General features: G+C 33.2%; 1 protein-coding gene across 1 annotated transcript; it reads right to left on the bottom strand.

Annotated features, from left to right (window-relative positions):
• Window positions 1-8,884: 8,884 nt before the first annotated feature.
• On the bottom strand, window positions 8,885-10,766 carry LOC143054304 (cartilage acidic protein 1-like). Its single transcript, XM_076227265.1, has one exon. It carries the CDS (start codon window positions 10,559-10,561, stop codon window positions 8,981-8,983), a length of 1,581 nt encoding a protein of 526 aa, XP_076083380.1. The 5' UTR covers window positions 10,562-10,766; the 3' UTR covers window positions 8,885-8,980.
• Window positions 10,767-23,851: the final 13,085 nt, after the last annotated feature.

Genomic DNA, 23,851 nt, shown 5'->3' with positions numbered 1-23,851 from the left:
ATTAGACGGACACTTGAAACGAGGAAATATAAGATAAGGAAAGCAGTTTGGCATTACAGTGCTCCATCTACGGACCTCTCAGTGAAACATTGCAAGGAGTATTCAACGTACACAGAGAGTAAAAATTGATCTACACGAGGCATAGAAATTTAGGTGCCCTTTTTGATCAGATAGGCCTCTTGTTAGATTTACCTCCCCTTTTTGATCGGATAGGCCGCTTGTTAAATTTACGTCCCTTTATGATCAGGTGGGCCGCTTGTGTTAGTCAACTCGCATTGCCAAACGGACACCCCACTTTAGCAAAGGTTACTGCCACAACCTGAGAATTTATCACTATAATACGGATTGCATATCATTAGGCAGCAACCATTTGATTTTCGGGGGGGGGGGGGGGGGGGGGGTGTGGCTATGGATTTTTTTTGGAAAAAAAATGATTCCAGTTTTTGGAGAAAAAAATAATTTGTTTTTTAACCCCAAGAAAAAAAGTTTGTTTCACCCCCAGCTGCCACTATATGTAATGCTTAAATTGAAAGATAAAAATTGTTTTTAACTTGTCGCCAAACAATGAGATTGTTTTTCTCCGGAAAAAAAATTCCATAGCCCCCCTGTCTTATACCTCAAGGTTAAATTATAAACTCTTAATTTGGTTAGTTTACTTGTAACATTGAAAACGTTGTTATAATTTGAGGCAATACTGTTACATTTCCAATACAGCAAGACAGCTTGTACGCATATTAAAAAATATACAAAACAATTTAAAATTTCAAGGTTAGTGTTAAGATATTTGGCAAATGCATTAGTTTCACAGGTGATTGGGCCATCTGATGCCGTCCATGTTGTCAACAGATTAACTTGACCAGTATATCATATTACTAGTAATCATCTTAAGTTTTGATATCTACGTTATAATTATTTTTTTCATTAACTTTGTGTAGGAACTATTTTGCGTAGGTTTGATTGCAAGGAGCATATAATTTAATTACCATGCACATGACGATATGAGCTTTTCTGTAATGGCCAATACTTAACCTTGACCTTTTACCTCGAGGTTCCTTAGTGAATTTACAATAATTTGACCTCACACGTGCATCACACATTTATGATAGACAATCAATTGCAAAACAGGATAAAGTTGGTGATAAAATTTGAATGAAATGACACTATAAAGCCTGCTTCATCTTGAAGGTATGCACAGATCGTCTGTTTACTCAGAATTTGCAAAAATAAAATAGTATTAATTTTCGTTTATAAGAGACATGCAGTCACTGTTGTATATGTAAATACCAAAAACAAATATTTTATCAATATATATTTTGTTTATAGTTTGTACTTTTTAAGTCCTTGGTTGTGGTTTTTTCACAACAATATACCGGACATTTCAAGGCTATCTGAATACCACAAAGATGTCTCGCAACTCAAGGCTATTAAGTTATGTATAATAAATATTTCATAATTGTTTTTTCCGCATGTGGTTTGTCGTTTTAAAATACATGAAATGTAGAAAAAAAATATCTGTTTTTTACGAGTTGAAATACGAGTCCACATGTTCCAATTCTCCTAGAAAAGACATTGTTATTTGTCAAGAGTATCCGACTTCCTCATTCAGTTCTTATGTTCTGAATAAAAGTCAAGGTTGGACATGTTTTATTTCAATGACAAAGTGTCACTGACCTTGTTAAAATGACTTAAATGTATAAAAAGTATGACAAAAAGTAAGATACTTCAAAGTAAGTCCAATGGGGGGAGTCAATAAAAACGAACAATATCAAACGTTAGACTTTAGCAACCAATGAAACGAAAGAAGAACCTGCAAATTTATTTACTTCGTATAGATGTTTTCCGTAGATGGTGGGTTAAGGCGAAGTGTACGTAATTAAACTACACAATGGATTCTTTTTAAATTTTACATGTAGATTCTGCTTGTAAAAATAAATCGGAAAATAAAATAAAAAAAGGGGGTAACCGTTTTCGTTTTTGAGATACGAGCTGTTGAAGTTACCAGCATCATACACCAAAATTACAAAGGATATATAGGGAAAATCGTGAAATTCGGCAGGAATTGTTACATTTCCAAGATTTTCTATCATATTAGACAATCGATTTTTTTTTAAATTTATGAGACGATTCTAAAATGTCTGAGGAATCGATTGGTGCAAAGAAAGTCCTTAGCAACCGTGCTACTTTTCAAGCTATACCCTGTTAAAGTTGAATCTTGAGTGTAAAAAAACAAAAAACAACGACAACGTTATTGACGTCGCCGCAACAGTTACGACGCTTCATATAGTCCTATACTTGTATGAAATATATATATATACTGTTTTGTTGGAGTTCGTGTTGCTCGGTCTTTAGTTCTTTATGCTACGTTTTGTGTACTATTGTATTGTATTTGTCTATTATATTCGGTTGCGTGCGGAGATCGCCAAGCTAGAAAACGGTTGACATTTTCTTCATTATGAACTAGAACTATTTCCGACTTTGGTGCCTTATTTTTTGTTAAAATCTAAACACTGCAACGTGTTTTCAAAATCTTTGTTCCCATAAAACTTCATTTCGTCAAGGTCTCTTCTCAGAATATAAGCCATCTGTCTGGCACAGGATAACAAATCAATATTTAAGTAAATTTAAGTTGTGTGGTAATTCTTAGTACATTTGGGTAAATTAATCTAATCTTTGTGCCGCACAAGCATTTCTATAATTCAACACATCCCTGAGCCACGACATTATATATTTTATGCATTGCATGCGCTTCTTTTTATCACAATCCAAACCGGCTAGTAACCGTTGTATAACTTTACACGTCTGAAGACAAATATTTGCGTGAAACATTTTTGTATGATTTTTATTTCTAGAAATCAACCTGAAATCTACAACAGTCCATTCCGAAAGTCGGACTGGACCTTTACTTTTATGTGCATTCGGGATCTACACAAATTGTAACCCGAATAATTCAGTCGTTTTATTCAGCTGATGTACGAATGCTACATTTCTCGTGTGGGAGAAAATCGGACATGGAAAGGGCTTGAATTATTCGAGTTACTCAAATTGAAACTCGGGAATATATTTCTAGCTGTTCGGAATTCGTGGAAACAAATGATTGTTTTTCGGCATTACGATATTGAATCAATAGAGATACCAATTATTTCTTTTAACAAATTGGAATACCAGTCAGTTTATAGGTCTTCAGTTAGAAATAGGGGCGGCAATCCATTCATTTTATCCAATCAATTGGAAGAGGGGATCAACATTGATACTAGTAGTCAAAAAGACTTGAAATATTCGATAAAAACGTTGAATGTAAATTATATGAACTCCAAAGTCTCATATTATAAGACTAGTAAACCACAGGCTTCTCAATTCTTGTATGATCATGAACTAGGTGAAAACCTAGAGCTGACCGAGTGCGAGATCCTCATGGATAATCATCGAGGTCGTTAAACACCCCTTGCAGTAAACTTGGGTTAAATTAAAAAAAAAAATCGAAATGTAATAGTCTGAACACATTTCACCTCTCATTCCACTAAATATTAAATTGCAGTTACAAGTATCACAAAACTTCCCTGACCTTTTTTCTTTAACCATAATAGAGGGAGGAGGGAAGGAAGGATCCAGATCCCGAAATCCCGGGCTTAAAAACACGAAATCCGGCGAGGTCCCGAATTAAATAAAAATTTAAATCCCAAATACCCGAAATTCGGAAATAGAATTCCCGGATCCCGAAAGGGTCAATCCCGAAAACCCGAGCTTAAAAACACCCGATCCCGGAGTTCCGATAAAGGTCATACCCCCCCCACACCGTAATTCTATATTTTATTCATTCATAATCTTGGATTGAGACTTGATACTTCAAAATTACATTCTCTAATTTTGAATGATGCACACAGGCACAATAAAAGAAAACAGATTTCGCTATATATCTCTTCGAAATTGGAATTTGTGAAAGAAGAAATGACATGTTATATTTTATCTTACATGTGTACTTTCAATTTCAATATGGTTCTAAATTTAGATTTAGTTTTCCCATAAATTGCGGACGGAATAGAAGACACCTGTTTATTTTCTGCACATGTAGAAAAGTTGAAAACTGGGAGTTGAATGACATAATTTTTACTTATTTTAAGATAAATGTTAGAGTAAGAAAATTTTTAAGTTAATGAGTAATTTTTGGGGCATAATTTGTTTATTTTTTGTTTGTTTTCCGTCTTTGTTCTTCCGACTGGTAAGTTTTGCACAAGTGGTCAAATTATTCTCTTGGTATCGTCTGATTTCTTATATGAATATAAATCCTGTCCTTAAATTTTCAATTGCACAAAATACGAACATTTCAACGTCTTTTTGATTAAACAATTAAATTCACACGTCTTTCATTAATTATGTGTAACCTATTATAAAACTTTACGTTGAGTACTGTGTTTTTCGTTCAAGACTACGGCTTTTTAAAACGATATTGTTGGGTCAATTCAGGTTTCATTTTAATTAATTTGATATCAATAGAAGAAAAATTGTTACATGTTTATTTGTTTATTTGTTTATAATTTTGTTGTGAGGCGTTTTTTCTTTCTGTTGATATCATAAACACGAAATGCCTTCTCCTACGCGTCTAAAACAATGTTTTTAAGTCAGGCTGCACACAGAACAACGTAAAGAATGCTGTGATTTCTAATTGGAGTTATTTAGATAATTTCTATGAGGTTGAAGACAGCACAGGCGTGCTTGTTGGATTCATTATAGACCGAAGAAAGTAGTTTCTCTTTCGTGTGTCCTTTCTTGGAGTAAGGGAGATAACTTGCGTAACTAACGACGAACGTTTTTAATCCCGTATTCCGCTAGAGGCGTGCAATTACGTACACTTCGCCTTAAATCTGATTTTATGTCAATGTAAATCACACTTGTGAGGCCCCTCATGGGGGGGGGGGGGGGTCCTAGTAATCACATAATCACCATTTTTTTGCCAATATACTCACATAATCATTAAATATTTGCTTATCTTTAGTAATCAAATAATCATAAACTAAAAATACAGTCCTAGGTAATCAAATAATCATGAAATATTTGGCTTAATAATCAAATAATCATTAAAAAAACGGCCAAGTAATCACATAATCAAAAACCCCATGAGGGCCCTCACTTGTATGACAGTCACAGTTGTATATAGTTCCGTTTTATGGACAAAATTAGATGAGCATCTATAAATATTATAAGCTCCTCCAAAAGCTTCCTATATCCTTGATATTTAGTCCTTTTAGTAATGATATTAGTAGCCGGCAAATCCACTTTTGAGGTTTTGGTAAACTTTGTTCAAAGCATTTGTTTTCACCTGATGCACGGATATTACATTTTTGTCTAACTTCTCCAGAAAAGAAAACTATCATAATTTCTAAAGTAGACGTCGAACCGGCGTGTTTTTCTCGCGTGATACGATTGAGCCGGAAGTAGGGAATCTCTTTTATGATACATGTATGACATGTTAAGTAAGATGCTTATTGTTTAAGTCTGTTTAATGTCTCGATCCTTGTAATACATGTACTTTCTATCCTTTTGGCTACGATTATAATATCAGAACACATAAGATTACAGTATACGAATACTTTCGAAAAACATCAATATAAACTTCGCGTGTTCATACTCAACGAGGACAGACACTAATTCAAACAGACACTTTTATCTATCAAAAACAAAGGTATTTGGGATCTGGGGACACGACAATTTGTTTTAAGCCCCCGCCCTACCTCTTTTCCAATATTCGTTATCTTTTTTGTTTTCTGTTAATTTCGAAAAATAACGGGTTTTGGAAAAAAAGGAGGAGGACTAAAACTAAATTGTGTCCTATCCCAAAGTACATATGAAGAAAAAGAACCATTAAACTTCATATAATGCTAATAAAGGTATTTTACAAGACTTACCGTTTTTCAAATAAGTTTTATAATTGTGTAATGCAATGCATTGTATGATATTATATTTTAATTTGAGATAATATGGCCATAAACCTTTTCTATAACGAAGGAAGACAAGGATCAAAATTTAGTTTTTGAAAACAAATAATTTTAATAACCAAAACACAGGTTCATATTTATTCGGGTCAATATTTAGACATTTATAGGACTAAATCTAGGTCAAGGGTGTTAGGGTGTTCGTCATATCGGTCATTACCTGGCAGTAACCTTGACGTAGTCCTGGGGTCATTGAATTGATTCATACACCTGTGCATTTGTAATGTATGACCTCTTTACTAAGGTCACCGGAATTGTGACACTTAATATGTAGATATAGTTAAGAGATACGGGGTTACGGTAAAGTAAGACACAAACAAAACATCACGTCCACAAATACTATAGATATAGGAAGATGTGGTATGAGTGCCAATGAGACAACTCTCCATCCAAATAACAATTTATGAAAGTAAACCATTATAGGTCAAGATACGACCACGAATACTATGTACATGTAGTTGTATTAATATAGAAGATATAATATTGAAATCATCTGGAGATATTAGCTTCGAAATCAATAACGATTAATATGCAAATGGTTTTTTTTTTAAATTGTAGTTCATTTAATAATATGTTGTTTTTTTAATTTTAGTTCATTTACTAGGTTTTTTTTTTAGATACAAAAAAAGATGGGATTTGGTTGCCAACGACACAACTCTATACAAGAGAACAAATGACACAAAAATTAACAACTTTAGGTCACTGTACAGCCTTCAACAATGTGCAAAGCCGAAACCGCATAGTCAGCTATAAAATGCCATGAAATGACAAATTTATATAACAATTCAAACAAGAAAACTAACGGTCTAATTTATGTACAAAAAATGAACGTAACACATTAGGACAGGCAATGTATACACACATAATGTGGATGGGTTAAACATGTTAGCGGGATCCCAATCCACTCTCTAACCTTGGACAGTGGTTTAACAGTACAACAGAAGAACGAACTATTAAAATCAGTTGAAAAAGGCTCAACTCGTCAGATTGATACAAACAGTAAAACATCTAACAAACACAGAGTGGACGTAGATATAAAAAAGAAGATGTGGTATGATTTTCAATGAGACAACTCTCCACAAGAGACCAAAATGACACAGAAATTAACAACTATAGGTCACCGTAAGGCCTTCAACAATGAGCAAAGTCCATACCACATAGTCAGCTACAGAGTTTAGTATGACGTCCATTTTTACTGAACTAGTAAACATTTATGTTTATGGACCAGCTAAGGGAGCTACCATTTGATTTTTACGGGGGGGGGGGGGGGGGGTCTAGGATGAAAAATTTTGTCCTGCATTTGTAATCTCTGTCCTGCCTTTTTATTTTTCACTCTATTCGGTCCTGGTTTTTTTTATAGTTTATCCTGACTTTTTTTTTACATAAATTGTCATCCTGACTTCTTTTTTTTGCAAGTGTCTCATCCTGCCTTTTTTTTTTTAACTCAAAACTCCTGTCCTGCCTATTTTTTCAAAATTCATCCTAGCCCCCCCCCCCCCCCCATAAAAATCAAATGGTAGCTCCCTTATGTTTATGGACCAGCTATAGTCTACCTCCGTGTGCGGGATTTCCTTGCTGTGTTGAAGACCCACAGGTGGCTTTCGGTTGTTGTTATTACTCTTATGTTGTTTTTTCTTTGACACATTCCCCATGTCCATTTTGAATCTTTTATTTTCTTAAATAAACTACAGTGCATCATATACGCCCCCAAAGCATGCTAGTACTAGTGCGCGATAAAAAGTCCCGATATGACTGATGTGAAATGATCGAGGCTAGGAAACAAGGTGTATGCGAGCTTTTAGCGAGCTACTACACCTGTTTCGAGCCGAGTACAAATACAGCTGATATTTAAAGACACTAAACAGTTATTGTCTTTATCCTGCAATTAATTCTGTAAATTGTTTGTGTTTTGAAAGACACAAAAACTAACATATTAAGCATTTATTTTCGAAATGTAATCCCTTGAGGCCCGCGTAGTAATATCAAAATCACACATTACGCTGAAGATGGATTCGCAAAAAAGAATCTCGAATGGTCAACAATAATACATCGCTCAAGGTGAATAATTATCTATTTTAACATAACAACTAATTTCAACCGTAAAAACATAAAACAAAACTGTCAAATTTGAAACAGAAGTGTACGAGTTGTCCTACGCTTCAGACTTGACATTCACTAAACATGCATGCTGAAATTGACATGGTTGATTTTGTAACACAATCATACACATTCAAGTTTTGAAATCGACAATTGTCATCGTCATTGGAATGCAACTGGAATACACATTCTGAGGTCACACAGGTTCAAACAATACTCAGTCCGGCAGTGAGCGGAGCTTTAAAGCGATATCTGTATAGTATACAGATACAGCATAGCGATATATGTAGGGCTGTATCTGTATAGTAGGACACCCAATTGCAGGATAAAAGTGACTAATCTATAAAAATACAATTTTCAAAAAGAAAGAAACACATATAACAAGTCAACCACTGAATTACAGACTCCTTATTTCCGACAGGCACATAAATCTGTAGGATAAAGCTTTTTGTGAGTACTCAACCTGATCTTACCCTAGAATAATGGTTTAATTAACCGCACACCACGAGAACAAACTGTAAAAATTAGTTACAAATAGCTGAACTGAATAGATTAGAAAGAAGCACAAACAAAAGTCCAACTTTAATAAAAGCAATAGACTCATAGCACCTATGTAAGAGTTGTCGCGCAATTCTTGACAGCTAGTTTATAGCAAACTTGAACTAATGCATACATCATGTTTTTCATGATTAAAGTATCAGTCATTACGCATCCTATCAAATCAAATTAAAAACGTCATACACATCCTATGAAACGCATGATCCTGTGCAATATTAACAAGTAGTGAAATATACAAACCATAAGAAGGGACCAATACATTTTATTTTCGAAACGCTCATATATATTGATTGGTATATATCTGGAATAGTTTATACAGTCATTTAATTTCAATTAAATCATTTACCAGTTACAGCAATCTTGTGAGTTTTATTCATATCTAAATTGGTGAGTGTTTTTGTTACCAACGTCCTATCTGGCCACTGGATCTCGACGGAAACAGCACTGTTATTGCCCAACCCAATATGGGCTACTGGTTCCATCTGACAAAGGTAACCAGATCCACCATCAATAACACGAGTTAATTTTCTACCGTCTGAAAGAGTCGCAGTAACTCTTGCTCCTCTGGCAGGAGCACCATACCTTGTGACCGGAAGTATACGTATCCAGTTATTTTCTGAACCAGGTCCGACTTCAAATACAGTCAATGGCTGCCCATTTGATTCCCCATGAGACAGAATTAAATCAAGTTTCCCGTCACCATTCATATCAGCAACAGCGCCACCCGTTCCACATCCGGTGGGCTCTCTAGCTTTACCAATACGAACCTTCTTCATAGAAACTTTCTTTTCATTGACGGGAATGACAGTAAAAAGCTTGTTAGGTTGTTGTTTATTATTTCGACCACAAATATTATTGAAAAACACTTCTAAATTCCCATCATTGTCAAAATCTTTAGCTATGACTGTTCGAACAAGCGTCGGATTGCGGAATGCTTTTGTCGCTACGTTTCTAAATTTAATCTCGCCTTTTTTGTTTTTGCGTTGTAAAAATAATCGATGATTGCCATCCCAGTTTCCATAGGTTATATCGATTAATCCATCATTATTGAAATCAGCAAGTGCTATTCCTCTTCCGTTTTCATTCTCATCTATCGTCCCCGTTTCGTTTGCTCTATCGATGAACTGGCCTCTACCATTATTTTCAAAGAGAAAATTACCCCCTGGGTTACCTCTCCAAGGATTGCCCTCGTTATCGAAAAATATATCTGAATATCCATTTCCAAGAATTGGCCCAACTGCAATTCCACGACCACCTGTTGCTTTGTCGATTCCAGCTTCGCTTGCAGCATTTTTTAATGCAATGAATCCACTAGACACATCGTTTCGGTTGTTTTTGGCATCCATTTCAATTAAAGCAAACTTTCCTGTACCGCCAGTCGAATATGTTGCTACAATAAATGAATATATACCGTTTCCGAATCTATCAATACATGCTACAGAACGTCCAGCAAAATGCTTAGCGTCCAAATTTCTGTTTACTTGATCGGAGAATAGGTCAACATACGCCCCATTTCTATATTTAAATAACTTGTCTCCGTAGGATGCACGTCCAGCATATGCATTATTAGTGTTAAGAAAATATATCTCCTCTTTCCCGTCACCGTCGATGTCACAAGCGGCTACACCTATCGCCTGACCCCTTACGTCCATCAATGCTTCGAATTTTGTTCCTTTTTGAGCCAAATCTACTAATCGTTTACGGTTTTTGTCATAGCTTAAAACAAAATTATTTCCATTATATCCTGCTACAATCCATTCAAAAGTCCCGTCATGGTCGACGTCGGAAACAGCGACTCCATAATTTAGTTGAGAAGTATTCAGTCCTTTCAGCCATTTAGTTGACTTAAACATTGGCTTTTGTAAACACATGTGCGTCCTGAGGCTTAAACACAACAATGAAATGTATAACAGATACATTCCAAAACTGTAGTGTCGCCAAAGTTTTCGCAAACTGTTAACTTACTATCCTTTTAGAAAAAGAAAACAGTTATAGGAGCTTATATTCAATAACTTCGGTGATACAATAATGAATACTAGCTTTAGTAAACGTGTCATCTGCTGGTCATTATAATGGTTGTACTACATTTGACCTTAGGCTGCAATTTACATCCTTAACATACAATCGATATCAGCTTTGCATAGGGGAAAATGTATACAAAGAGTTATATAAAAGTATTCATTTTCTTTAATGTTTGACGTGAAACAAACAATCAATATTTAATTTTTGTCTTAATTCATATATGTTAATTATGTTATATTGTGTCATTTGTATGGCATATGATTACTGTGTTATAAAACAGTGTTTTATAACGAGTTATGAAACAGCTATAATAGTAAATTTCCACGTGTCATTACATGCTTGTTTGGAAAATAACGTGTCCCTAACATTGCCATCAGTACGTTATATTGATTTATTGTTTTAACTAAAATAAAGTTACAGTAAAATATCGGAAAACTTGAACAGCTCTAAATCTCGCATTTAATATTACGATACATCTTGTTCGTTGACCTATACTTACAATAAACAAGAATGTGTCCCCAATACACGGATGACCCATCCGCACTATCATTTTCTATGTTTAATGGACCATATAAATGGAAGAAAATCTCTAATTTGGCAATACATTTTGGAAGATCATATCATAGGGAATATGTGTACTAAGTTTCAAGTTAATTGGACTTCAACTTAATCAAAAACTACCTCGACCAAACTCTTTAACCTTAAGCGGGACAGACAGACGGACGGACGGACGCACACACCAGAAAAACCTAATGCCCAGAAATGGGGCATAAAAATAATAATAATAATAAAACCAATGAAAATGAATATAAAAAGCAACGGCTAAATGTTAAAAGAAATTCAAAACGCGTAAAAGCACAACCGCCAAAATACCAAATTATATCAGGCGGCCAAATAATCATAACTGTTTATAATTATATCCCTTCTTAAAATTTGACCAAAATTGAAAGAAGACGTCCTTTTGGCTCTGTTGGACATTTAAATACGCAGCCACGTATGTTCGAATTATGAACGTATTATTCGAAGGTTCAAGATGGCTGATAACGTTGGAAAAACCTAGACAACGGCTCTAATAAGGTAGACTTAGAGGCCTTCAACTACGCTTAAGGATGTATTTAGGTGAGGTTTTGGGATTTGAGTCAAACATTCGGACTCTTGATTTTTTCCTTTGATACAGGGTGAAATATTTTGCCCAATACCACACATTTTTCTTTTCATATACTTCAATAGCTCATTTAAGTTCATTTACCAAAATTTAAACAGAGTCTATACAAAGTCACAATTTGAAAAAGAAAAACCATTATAGGTTAATTTTTAAACGTGCGGTCTTCAACGTTGAACCTTTGCTCAAACCGAACATTAAACTATAAAGAGCCTCAACGTTGACTACTGTAAAACCATCCAAACGGGAAAACCAATTTAACGGTCTTTGTTTTTTTGTGTTCTTGAGTTAATTTTTTATTTGTATGTTCTCCATTTTATCTTATGCAGACTGAAGACACTAAGGGGACGTTTAAAACTTATAAGTCTAAGTGACTGACAAGAGAAACACCCCACCAAAAAAAACCAAGTAAACAAACATAGTCGAAAGATGACGAAAAGAAGAATCAAGTCCACAAACTGCTACATAGATGAGGCCTCTCATGGGATGTCAAAGTAATCAAAATATCACAAATATTTGGCAGTATTATAATTTAATCATTAATTCCCTTTGAAACAAGATACGGTAATCAAATAATCAAAAATACAGTCCTGGATTATCAAATGATCAAATATTCATGATTATTAAAACTTTATAAGAACGTTTAAACCAGCTACATTTCTGTGCACCTGTTCAAAGTCAGGAACCTGATGTTTAGTAGTTGTCGTTTAGTGATGCGGTTCATAAGTGTTTCTCGTTTCTTGTTTTATTTATGCAGATTAGACCGTTGGTTTTTCCCGTTTGAATGGGTTTACACTAGTTATTTTGGGGACACTTTGTAACTTGCTATTCGATGTGAGCCAAACTCCGTGTTGATCCAGTACATTGATCTAAAATGGTTTTTCTTTTACGAATTGTGACTTGGATTGAAAGTTGTCTCATTGGCACTCATACCACATCTTCTTATATCTATGAAAAAAATGGTTTGATAATCAAATAATCACCATAAAACGGTTAATTAACCAAAAATCAAAACCATAATGAGGAGGCTCATAATGTATACATTCGATGATGTCACAATCACGGATTAAGAATAAAACCGAATTGATAGTAGGAATTTTATATTAACTCTCTCAGAAAAAAATAACCACAAGTGGTTTTCAAAATGTAGCTCTTTTGTTTCTGATTTTTGTGCACTCAAGCATTTTATACTTTGGGATATTGTAATTTCATTGTAACAAGTGATTCAATATCGTATATTTTTAGCAATGTTTCACCGGGAAATGATTTGAAGTCGACAGCAGTTTGCATACGTTTTATTCTCGAAAATCTATAAAGAATACAGGAACCAATAATTTAATTTTGGATGTAACGCGTCTTCTGATTGGCTGACGTTATTTTGTTATGAGCCCATAGACATAATTTAATCATGTGACCGTGACGTCGTCAACGTTTTTTCATGGTTTTCTACGGTTTAAAATGGAATTTAGAATTAAATTATAAGAAATGACTGTAATATTTTTTTCTGTCTATGCGAAATAACATAAAAAAATGTGGTGGACACTGTTAAATAACCCGCTACGCGCATTGTGCACCAAATTTTTTATGTTATTTCTTCATATACAGAAAAAATATTACAGTCATTCCTTAAATACATGTCTATAAAAAACCTAATAGACAACTTTCGAGTTCCATGCATTTCCGTCAAAAACTTCGGTTTTAGTGAACATCATTCGTGCGTTGATGGGCGTCGTCACTTCCGTTTCATTAGTGAGCGAGTGGTAGGAAAAGTATAAAGTTATATTGCACGAATTATTCGGCAAATTGAATTCTCATAATTGTCTTTCAGCACTGCTGTCACTGCGCAATGACGACCATTCAGACGCTTGATGAACGTTTACAGTGCAGGGATACAGGCGATCCGCTATAAGTGGTAAATGACGTCATAAAGGCGCGCATAATTGACGAGTTTTTTCCGGTGGTCTATTGACTTTCAAAAAGACATTTGATTAATTAAGTTGTCAGTAGTTTACTGTTGTTTAAGTCTTGTTAATCGATTGAGAAGAGATACATCAACACCAAAAATCAAAACCTGGGTAATCGCATGAACTTCAAAAGGATACGCGTAAGGACAGGGTAAAAGAAAATCACAAAACATTCTGAACTTACAGGAAAATTCAGAAGTAAAAGTCTATATCCAAAGGCAAAATCAAAAGCTGAAACACATCTAACAAATGAATAACAACTGTTATACTTTATAGCGAAACATCTCACTTGTGTGACTGTCAAATAATATTCCATAATACATACATGGGATAAAAACAAACAGACAAAATAGATTCAAATGTCAAAAATAGGGTATAGCAGTCAAATTTGTGTTATATTTCTTATCACTGAAACACGAACAAATATGCTAACAAAGACCAACATAAAGGTATATAGACAAAGGTCACAAAGCACATTAGCACAAATGAATGACAAGAATACAAAAATTAGTCATATCACAATAACACAATGCCTAATTGATGTATAAGCAACGTCGAATGAATATTACTTTTGTAAAAGGTACTTACGTACAAGGAAAACGGCAGTTTGTTTTTACCATACAATGACATTGGCTTCAATAGTAACAGATATTGGTATTTTCTTAAATAAACACTACGTCAACGTATAAATGCAAACTGCTGTTAAACATAAATAAATGAAAGCTACATTCTACTAAATTAATCAGCGCTCTAAAGCTCACTCCCTTTGCCTCAGTGAGGTACACAACTTATTTTATTTAATTTATAAAAAAGTACTTCTATGTTATCTCTACAAATCAATGATGCATTTATTGTTGCAGCTATTGCACACCAGTGTAAGGCGAACTTTATGTACGACTTTCAAATTTGTTGATTTTCCAGTAGATTTCCTCTGTCACAACGCTTATATTATTACGTCACAGTAAGAACTGATTATTCACTACACAACGTACTATGTTTGACCTCGGGTCAACCGGTGTAACTCATTCATAAAAATGCTACTCGAGATTGATCTATAGTACTGTTAGTTTTAAATTTAAAGTATGCAATCTTAGTAAGTGAGCCTCTTGAATAGTGATTTATAGCTTTTATTCTTTTTCAAACGTCTAAAGCTGAAAATTAGACAAGGCAAAGTCATGCTCTTAATAAACATTTTATTTTCCATTTTGTTACTATTAATAGCATTTATGTACATATGCTAGATCCGTGTTTTCCTTGCTCGGATACTAATAATTAATAACTACTATATATTTTTGTAACTATTTTCTATTCTTAAAACTACATCTATACATTTATGCTACAAATCTACAACTCTCAGTTTAGGCTACACGTGCTGATCTTATCTATATTCATGCATATTCATTAACTATGCCGGTAGGCGTGTCAAAATCGTATCATACGCGATAATGACCAGCCAGTACACACTGTAATGATTTCATTAACCAGTATTTAAAAGATAAACATAACACATAGATATCCTGTTGACGTATTGAACTATTATTTGTTGATGAGTTTTCTTCTGTTATAGGATAAATTTTGGAGTAAGTAATTTCCTGCACGCCACACCTATAATTGTTTTAAGTAATTTGGCAAATGGGGAAATAAAGGATGAATAAAAACAAGGGGTCTTTATTAATAAAGTTATTTCACTAGGTTAAATATAAAAAAGAAGATGTGGTATGATTGCCAATGAGACAACTATCCACAAAAGACCAAAATGACACAGACATTAACAACTATAGGTCACCGTACGGCCTTCAACAATGAGTAAAGCCCATACCGCATAGTCAGCTATAAAACGCCCCGATAGGACAATGTAAAACAATTCAAGCGAGAAACTAACGGCCTTATTTATGTAAAAAAATGAACGAAAAACAAATATGCAACATATAAACAAAGTGTGTTTTGTAAGAATATGAATAAAATCCTTATTCATTATAGGAACTATTTATATTTCATATAACATCAAAACATCTATATGTATTAAGTATCTTAACACGAAACAATAACATATAAGCACAAGAACTCCAAGAAGGATGTACCATACAGCTGCTTATGAAGACTCGTTGAAAGAAAAATAATGATGATTCCAGGTGCCCTGGAAAGGTAAGAACATCCTGTTCCATTAGTATCATTCCTCATTTTATTTATGGTCTGGACAATTTAGAAGAATATTTTGTGATGTCACAAAATGCATATAAATGTTGACGTTTTGCAGAATTATCAATAATCAACATATTTAGCTGTGATTTTTTTTCGATTGAAAAGGGATTTTTTTTTCAGGAGCACCTGTTATCACTCCCATTTTTGTTGGGGTTTGTGTCGCTAAGTTTTAAGTTTTCTATGTTGTGTCTTGGTGTGGTATAGATTGTCTGTTTGTCTTTGTCTTTTTAGCCATGAAGTTGTCAGCTTATTTTTATCTATGAGCTTATATATACCTCTGGTATCTTTCGCTGTTCTTTTTAATTTAACTGTTTGGCTGAATTCATTCACGAACCTGTCATGTGACTGTGATTGCACATCTTTGACTTGATGCAGATTGATTGCCAAAGTCTAATATCACAAATGAAGATAATACATTATAAATTGTAAGAGATTTCCGTGATTTACCTTAATCAGAAAAGCTCAAAGTCGAATGTATAAGAGCATAAACAATCTAACAGATATACGACCTAAATGGTCATAAATATGGGGGACAACGATCAGATCTAATTGGTAAATGATTTGTCAAGAGCACTAAAATCAGTATCATATAGTATTGTTACTACGATTGGCGCGGTACTGCTAATGAAAGTGTACTAGCAGTCCAAAATAATTGCAATCTATTTGATGCGGATTGCTTCAGTTTAAGGAGGCTCGCAAGTACAAATATTTCAGCAAAAAATAAAACATTTGTTTTTTCATTACAAATTTTATTTATAACACTATTAGTTATTACCTTATGATATGGTAAAAAATCACCCACACGAATCGATTCCATGTTTATAACATTTGAAAAAGCTCAAAATTATCTCCCTTTGGTGCAAACATGCCATTTTTGGGCATTAGAATTGAAATATCTTTTTTAACTCATCGCTGACTTTTATTTTTTTATTATTTTTTCAAATAAGCTGTACATAAACTAAATAATTTTAAAATTTAAGCGATTTCTGTAATTTAGTTCTTATTTTTATTTCGATATTACCTCTATTTTTCCTATTAATTCAACAGAAAAAAAGGACATGTACCAAAATGTTTGCTTCTTTTGGAGGCAGATTGTGAGTTTAAATGAACGGTGATCCCATTTTTTTATGTCATTTTTCTATTAAGTATATGATACAGTTCATTTATAGAAAAATACAGCAAAATCCTATATTAAAAAAAAATTGATAAATACCCGCGAGCCCCATTAAATTCATATGAACCCTCAAATTACAAAAAAAAATGATGTATACGTTTTTTTTATAACAAAATGGATAGTTTCATTATAAAACATATGAACATATATTTTTCTGAAGAAAATTCCTTTATTTGTCCACATTTAGATATAGTTTACTTTTTTTAATTGCTTGCTTCCAGGAGGCAATTCGTCGACATATTTTCCGTATGTAAAGTGACCTTAGCGTGACCCGTCTCGAAAAAATCCGGTGATCACAATACGCATGAATCTCTCATTGAAATAAACTTTTATCTGATTGTACATGTTATACACGTGCTCAATATCCATGCTTCTCTTTCTTGATTGTTTACTATAAGGTGACAATCGGTAAACTTCGGCTTCAAAACACGACAAATAATTAGCCGTTATATGTTCACATCAAAATAGACAGAGAGAACAGGAAATTGACGATTATACGATATGTTTGCTTAAAAAATGATATAATTGTGCACAGAAGACTAAGTTTGTGGTAAATACATAGTTCAAGAATTGAATAAATGTTATTTTTTACCAGTCAGTCGTTTCATCTGACTTTAAGCATGATTAAAACAATACAATATGTGTGTAAATTATCTGGCTTATAAAACATGTGTTAACAAAAAATAAAGGATTGTAACTCTCTCAAACATTTTAAAACATAAACGGATTTGGCTCATTCTTAAAATTGGTATTTTGTCATACAGAAATGCGGATCGTATTTTTTTCGCACTCAATATTTTACGTGTTAAGATAAAATTAAAAGTGACAGTAGTTTACCTTCGTACAAATCCAAGACATCCATTAAGAAGTACCATCGAAAATTTCTGAAAAAAACCCAAACTCTATGACAAAAAAAAATATGAATTGCGGTATGAACCTCGTATGCTTAACATTGCAAATAATATGTTGTAACTGTTAAGTGGTAGTTATTGTAGTCTGTTTTTGAAGAGTTCATTTACCAGTGGAACAATTTGATGCCATATTTTCCTGGGTTTTACGTCTGGTAGAATAAATCTACCAGCGTCAGTGATATTTTTAATTGGAAACACTATTTAACCGATGTCCTAATCTCATAATTCTACCGAGAATAGACAATCAAGGCAACAAACCAAAACTGCGGATATCTTATAAACTTCTGAAGTTCAAAGAGGAAGAGTTAACCGGTTTGAACCAGAATTGCTATGCACCGGCATGAATGTATTTTTTGTTATCCTATGCATGATATAAAGTAATTGACTTAAGTAAATACTACAATTTTCCTTATTTGGTATTCTTATAAAATAAAAACTAGGACAACAAAGTTATGCTTTACAGAAGTAATTAATTATCCTGTTTTCCACATAGTCATCAATAAGTGATGTGACAAGCTATACTATGAGTATACTAACAACTGTTAATGTATATACTTGTTTGAAATCATTATAGTACATATGCATAGCAGTTATTCATAAATACACGAAACTATATGCTACGATTGATTAAATCACAACAAATCTGTGGGTTGATTGCGTTCAACTCATTAATGTACACAAAAGATCGACATAATGCATAAGACCAACTATTATTTGTTACCTCTACACAAATCAATTATGCATTTAGTGTTGGAGAAAGCTGTAAAGGTAATTGTATGGAAGACCTTCACAGTCGTTCCTTTCATGATATAGCATATGTCACAATGTTTAAGCTATTACGTCACAGCAGAACCGACTGTTTAACCGGTATATAACTCATTCATAAAATGACATCTCGAGATTGATCTATTTAATCATGTTAACTGTTACTTAAGTATGCCATTTAAATAAGTAAGCCGCTAGAGTAATCTTTCACAGCTTCCTTTTCTTTTTATAAACACATAAAAAAAACAATGACTATTTGAACTGAAAGTTAGACATGGTAAAGTCACGATCTAAATAAACAAGATATTTTCCAGTTTGTTACTAATTATAGCATTTATTTACATAGTCATGGTACATGTGATACTTATCCTGTTGACTTATCAGTTTATCAGTTTGTTCTTCTGTCCTCGTTTCGTATCCACCAGGAATCCTAAACAAACAGATTTTGTAATTTATAATTTCAGCAGACTTAGGTACCCACTAATTGTGCATGCATATCGGATTTTATGTTTTGAATCGAATGATAAATTGAATCAAACACAACAAAACAAATACTTTATGCAAATGAGAAAGAGTCAAGACGGTATGATTTTAAATTACAGCTCATTTAGTTGAAATAACACATAAAAGTAACTGAGAACATGTAACTCTATAATGAGTTTAAAGACAACACAGTGGGTTAGCAAAGTGACAAATTGCGCTGCATATTTATTTTAAGTGTTTTATTTTTCCAAGGAGTGTAGCATTAATCATCATGATATTAAAAGCGCACATTTGATACGATGTGCATTTGATCTATTGTCAAATGGATATTATATTGATTGTAATACTACTTATTCAATATTTTCTGTTAATTTTTTTCTCTATTTTGTTAGAGGTCTACATTATGAAGTTTTGTAGTTTATTTTTAAGATGATTGTAATCAGTAGTAAAAAAAGCAAGGGATATAGGGTACCTATCCATGACAAAAAAAAAATGCACATCAAAACACACGATTAGCAAAGGAACAGCGCTTGTATTGCCGTTCTTTTCCCCAAAGTAACAGTATATAAATAAGGCCAAAACTCTCACCTACAGAATTCAGATCTACGTCCTCAAGCATGTTTGTTTCTGAGATCTAAGAATTAAAAGTCTTATTAAAAAAGAATAAAACTTACTATACATAAGATGAACAAAAAAAATTACTTTGACTATCTTAGTTTAGCTAACATAATGGGACAGTGATACATTCAAATACATAAGGTGCAACATAAAGAATAGCTTATAAAGTAAACAGACAAAAAGTTACTGCGTTCATCAATTCATGTAGATAACATTTCATTTTCTGAATGTTTTAGCAAAGAAGGGTTGCATTCCTTTTCGACAAGACCAAATTAATGTATTGTGCATCCCCCGCTTTAAACAAATCTAAATTATAAGTGTAAGAATAGAATTGATCATGTCATATGACTCAATAACTTTTTGTGAAACAATTTTAGCATTATTTATATTTGTTTAAAGAAGGGATGTCAACTTGGAAAACAATTACTTATCTAGTACTAGTTGGTTTTATTGAGCGATACTCAGGTACTCGCTGGGGAATATATCTTATTTTGTCTTATTGACTGAAAAAACAATAATCTAATCATTCAATATAGTTTAATGAAAACTTATTGAATACAAGGAAAAAGCATATCAAACAATACTACTTTTACTTTTCACTGAAGGTCACCAAGCGATGTCATGATTTTCTTTTATTTGATAACATTTTCTTGTTAATAATAATAATTAGTTCGTTTTTTAATTTTGTAAATTACAGTCTTACAGACCGAAATATTTGCTATAATGGTACCGATGTGACGGAAAGGTTTATGCATGTTTATTTTAAAGTGCTAGCCTAGGTATAATACCTCACGTATTTTCCGAGGTGTTTCAAACGACAGTGTCATTCGGTTTAACAAGAGAAATGATCGTGAAAGAATATCCAACGGCGGTCAAGTATTGAGAGACGATCGTGAAAGCTCTGGTAACGGATTGTGAAAGACATTTGATGTAAATTCTAGTTCAGAATCTTTGAAAAAATCGTGTAATTTTCAAAACGCGGAACAAATCCGAACAAAAAAATATGTCTGTCAAAATGGTTTGACTTCCTCAACATAATTGTGAAATAAGATAAAGGAACTATGCAGTACCTTATGAAAAAACACAAAAGGCGCAATGCATGTCTAAGAAATTAATTACAAATAACACGCTTTTTGTACCTATAATGGTCATAGTTCAGTTTATCATGATATATTTGAAATTTATTCTTTGGTGTATCTGATAGTACAGTAAAATTAAAGTATGTTCTTCCCTTATAAGCATTAACTTGTATATGAAAACCTTGAATTTGTTGAATTTCCATCAAACTTGATCGTGAAAGATCAGGCAACGCATTATTTTTATCGTGAAAGATAATGCATGACCAGACTTAATACTAGTAATCAGAAATCAGTATTTCTTTTACCATTTGATAAACCTGCAACTGGTTGAAGCCTGTAACTATTTTAATAAGGATGAACATTAAAGCTATTGTTTTTTTTATTCAACACTTTACCTCGAAAGTTTAAAAAAAGAACAACTAAAAACGAGTCTAAATAAGTGTGAAAGATTCAGCTCTGAGAATCGGTCAAGTGCAATTCAGACAGACCGACACTATTTAGCCAATAAAATGGATATGCAACGTTTAAACCAAAATGATATCCATCAAACAAAAAAATTACAGCAAAACAGCATCTTTCATGGGTAATTTGAGATTGAATGATAACCAACATTTTGTGGAACAGTACTTTCTTAACTTCTTTATACACAACTCAGATGTGGATTGATTTAACTATATACTACAGACAATAGAATAACAAATCGCAAATGCTGTAATGTCTCGTCTTCTTTACACATGATTGTATATTTGTTGAACGTTTATAATGTCAAGGGTTTTCTAAGAAGTGACAAATGCGCTTAAGATTGTCAATGGTTCATAAAAAGAGTTCAAGGTTAGATGAAGCATGCCATACAGATCTCTACAAATATACCGTACACCAAATAAATGTGCTCGGTTCCTTACAGTGCCTTAGAAACTGACAAATGTAAAAGTTATGCTTGGCATATTAATTCGGAACATAAGGTTAAAAGTATATGAACCCTGACCGACAGCCAGACATAGACATCTTACTTTCATTCAATATGTCAAATACAGTTGACGTCATCATGGTCATATATGAAACATGCACACAGACATGTATATAATGTGTACACCATACACGAATTACCTTTGCGCTATAGCATACAGGTATATATCCAAAAGCTAAACAACATAAAACAAACATTGCCGAATGTTGCATGAAAATGAGTTCGATGTTATTTTAAACTTTGCAGAAGTCGAAAATCTACACCCTACAATCATACCAACAGACAGTTATCCTTTTTGATTTTTCCTCGGAGTTCAATATTTTACTTATCCTAAAGCTTAACGAATCCGCGATACGGACTTGACCACAACAATGAATCTTCATCCATGAAATGAGGCAAATTCGGGGTCAGGTGAATCCTGTCTGACGGACATGTAGTTTATAGGATTCAATATACAAATTGTGGATATCCTATAATTCGTGATAAGTGAGTACTTCACATGACAATAGAAAGCTTCATTCTACAATTCTCCAACTATTTTACATTTCATTTTCTTAAAATATTAATACTTTGAAATGCTTAAACCTATATTGAGGATGTTGACCTATCTAGCTTTTCTCAATACCAATAACAAGTATAAATTAAAAACCAATTGTTCAGAGAACAATTGAAGGTCTTTCCACCAATAAGGATCTCTTTTGTTATGAAAATATTAAAATTCAGTTGAAAATGTTAGTTCCTATGGCTTAATGATGTATAAATATGAATTTTGAGCAAAGGTCAAAATCTAGAACGTCAAATTTACTGATGACCTTGACCTATATTTCAAGGTCATAAACCAGGGACCCCAAATAAAAAGACCCTAGGTCTGTAATATGTATAGTTAATGAGTTATATCACTTTACGTTTAATTCTTAATATAGGAGGGGCAAAAACTCCCATTTTATGTCTACACACCCTTTTAACCAAAATATATAAGTTACGACATGTCGCAACTAACAATTTAGTAAAAATAATTTGTCGGTATCTTATAAGGTTAATGAAAATTAGTGAAAATAGGCCAAAATCAAAATTTAGAATATGACCTTGACCTTTGACCTTTACCTAATTTTCATTTTTTTGGACCAATGATCTCAAAACAAAAGACCCTAGGTCTCTATCACTTATGGTTTTCCAGTTTAAAATACATTTTAAAATTTCAAATACAAAAGGGGAACTAACTCTCATATGGAGTCTCTATACGGCTTCGGTCAAAATAAAACAGAACATCCTGAGGATGTAACGAGCAATTTGGTAAAATAAATTTGTCGTAATCTTTTATGGTTGCGAAGGAGTAGTGGCCACAAGAAAAACAGTGTTTGGGAAGATAACTCTTACAACGTAAAGTATTTGGTTACGCAGTGGTCAGTTTTAAAAGTGCATACGCTTTACGATATCATATTCCAAATATCTAAGCGACATCTTTTGAAACATCAATAGTACGCAAGAAAAGAATTAGGCGGAAGAATAAAAAAAAAAATAATAATAATAATCAGAAGAAATCCAATAGGTCTTTCCACGGAAAGGTGGAAAGACCTAATTATGATATAATTGACGAATAATTTGAACGTTTTCGTAGCATCAGATCTTTCACGATCCTTTTCACGATCTTCAAAAATGCGGTACGTGATCTTTCACGATCCAAAAAATTTTTTTTTTCCAATTTTTGTGTAAATAGTTCTTTATTTACCAAGTGTCAGATTATGTTTATACAAAATAACTATGAGAACTATTTGATTAAATCAAATAGAGTGTCCATATTCGGATAAATGTATTTTTCTAGTCGAATTTGTGAAAAAAAAAATCCTGTTTACCTTTTTTAT

The sequence above is a fragment of the Mytilus galloprovincialis genome, chromosome 12 (genome assembly GCF_965363235.1).
Source record: "Mytilus galloprovincialis chromosome 12, xbMytGall1.hap1.1, whole genome shotgun sequence".
In the NCBI taxonomy this organism is placed as follows: domain Eukaryota; kingdom Metazoa; phylum Mollusca; class Bivalvia; order Mytilida; family Mytilidae; genus Mytilus; species Mytilus galloprovincialis.
Note: the sequence above shows the minus strand (reverse complement) of the source record. Positions and strands in the feature narration are given on the sequence as shown.

Coding starts and splice junctions, on each gene's coding strand:
- LOC143054304 (XM_076227265.1), bottom strand. CDS start 10,561: ATGTATCTGTTATACATTTCATTGTTGTGTTTAAGCCTCAGGACGCAC.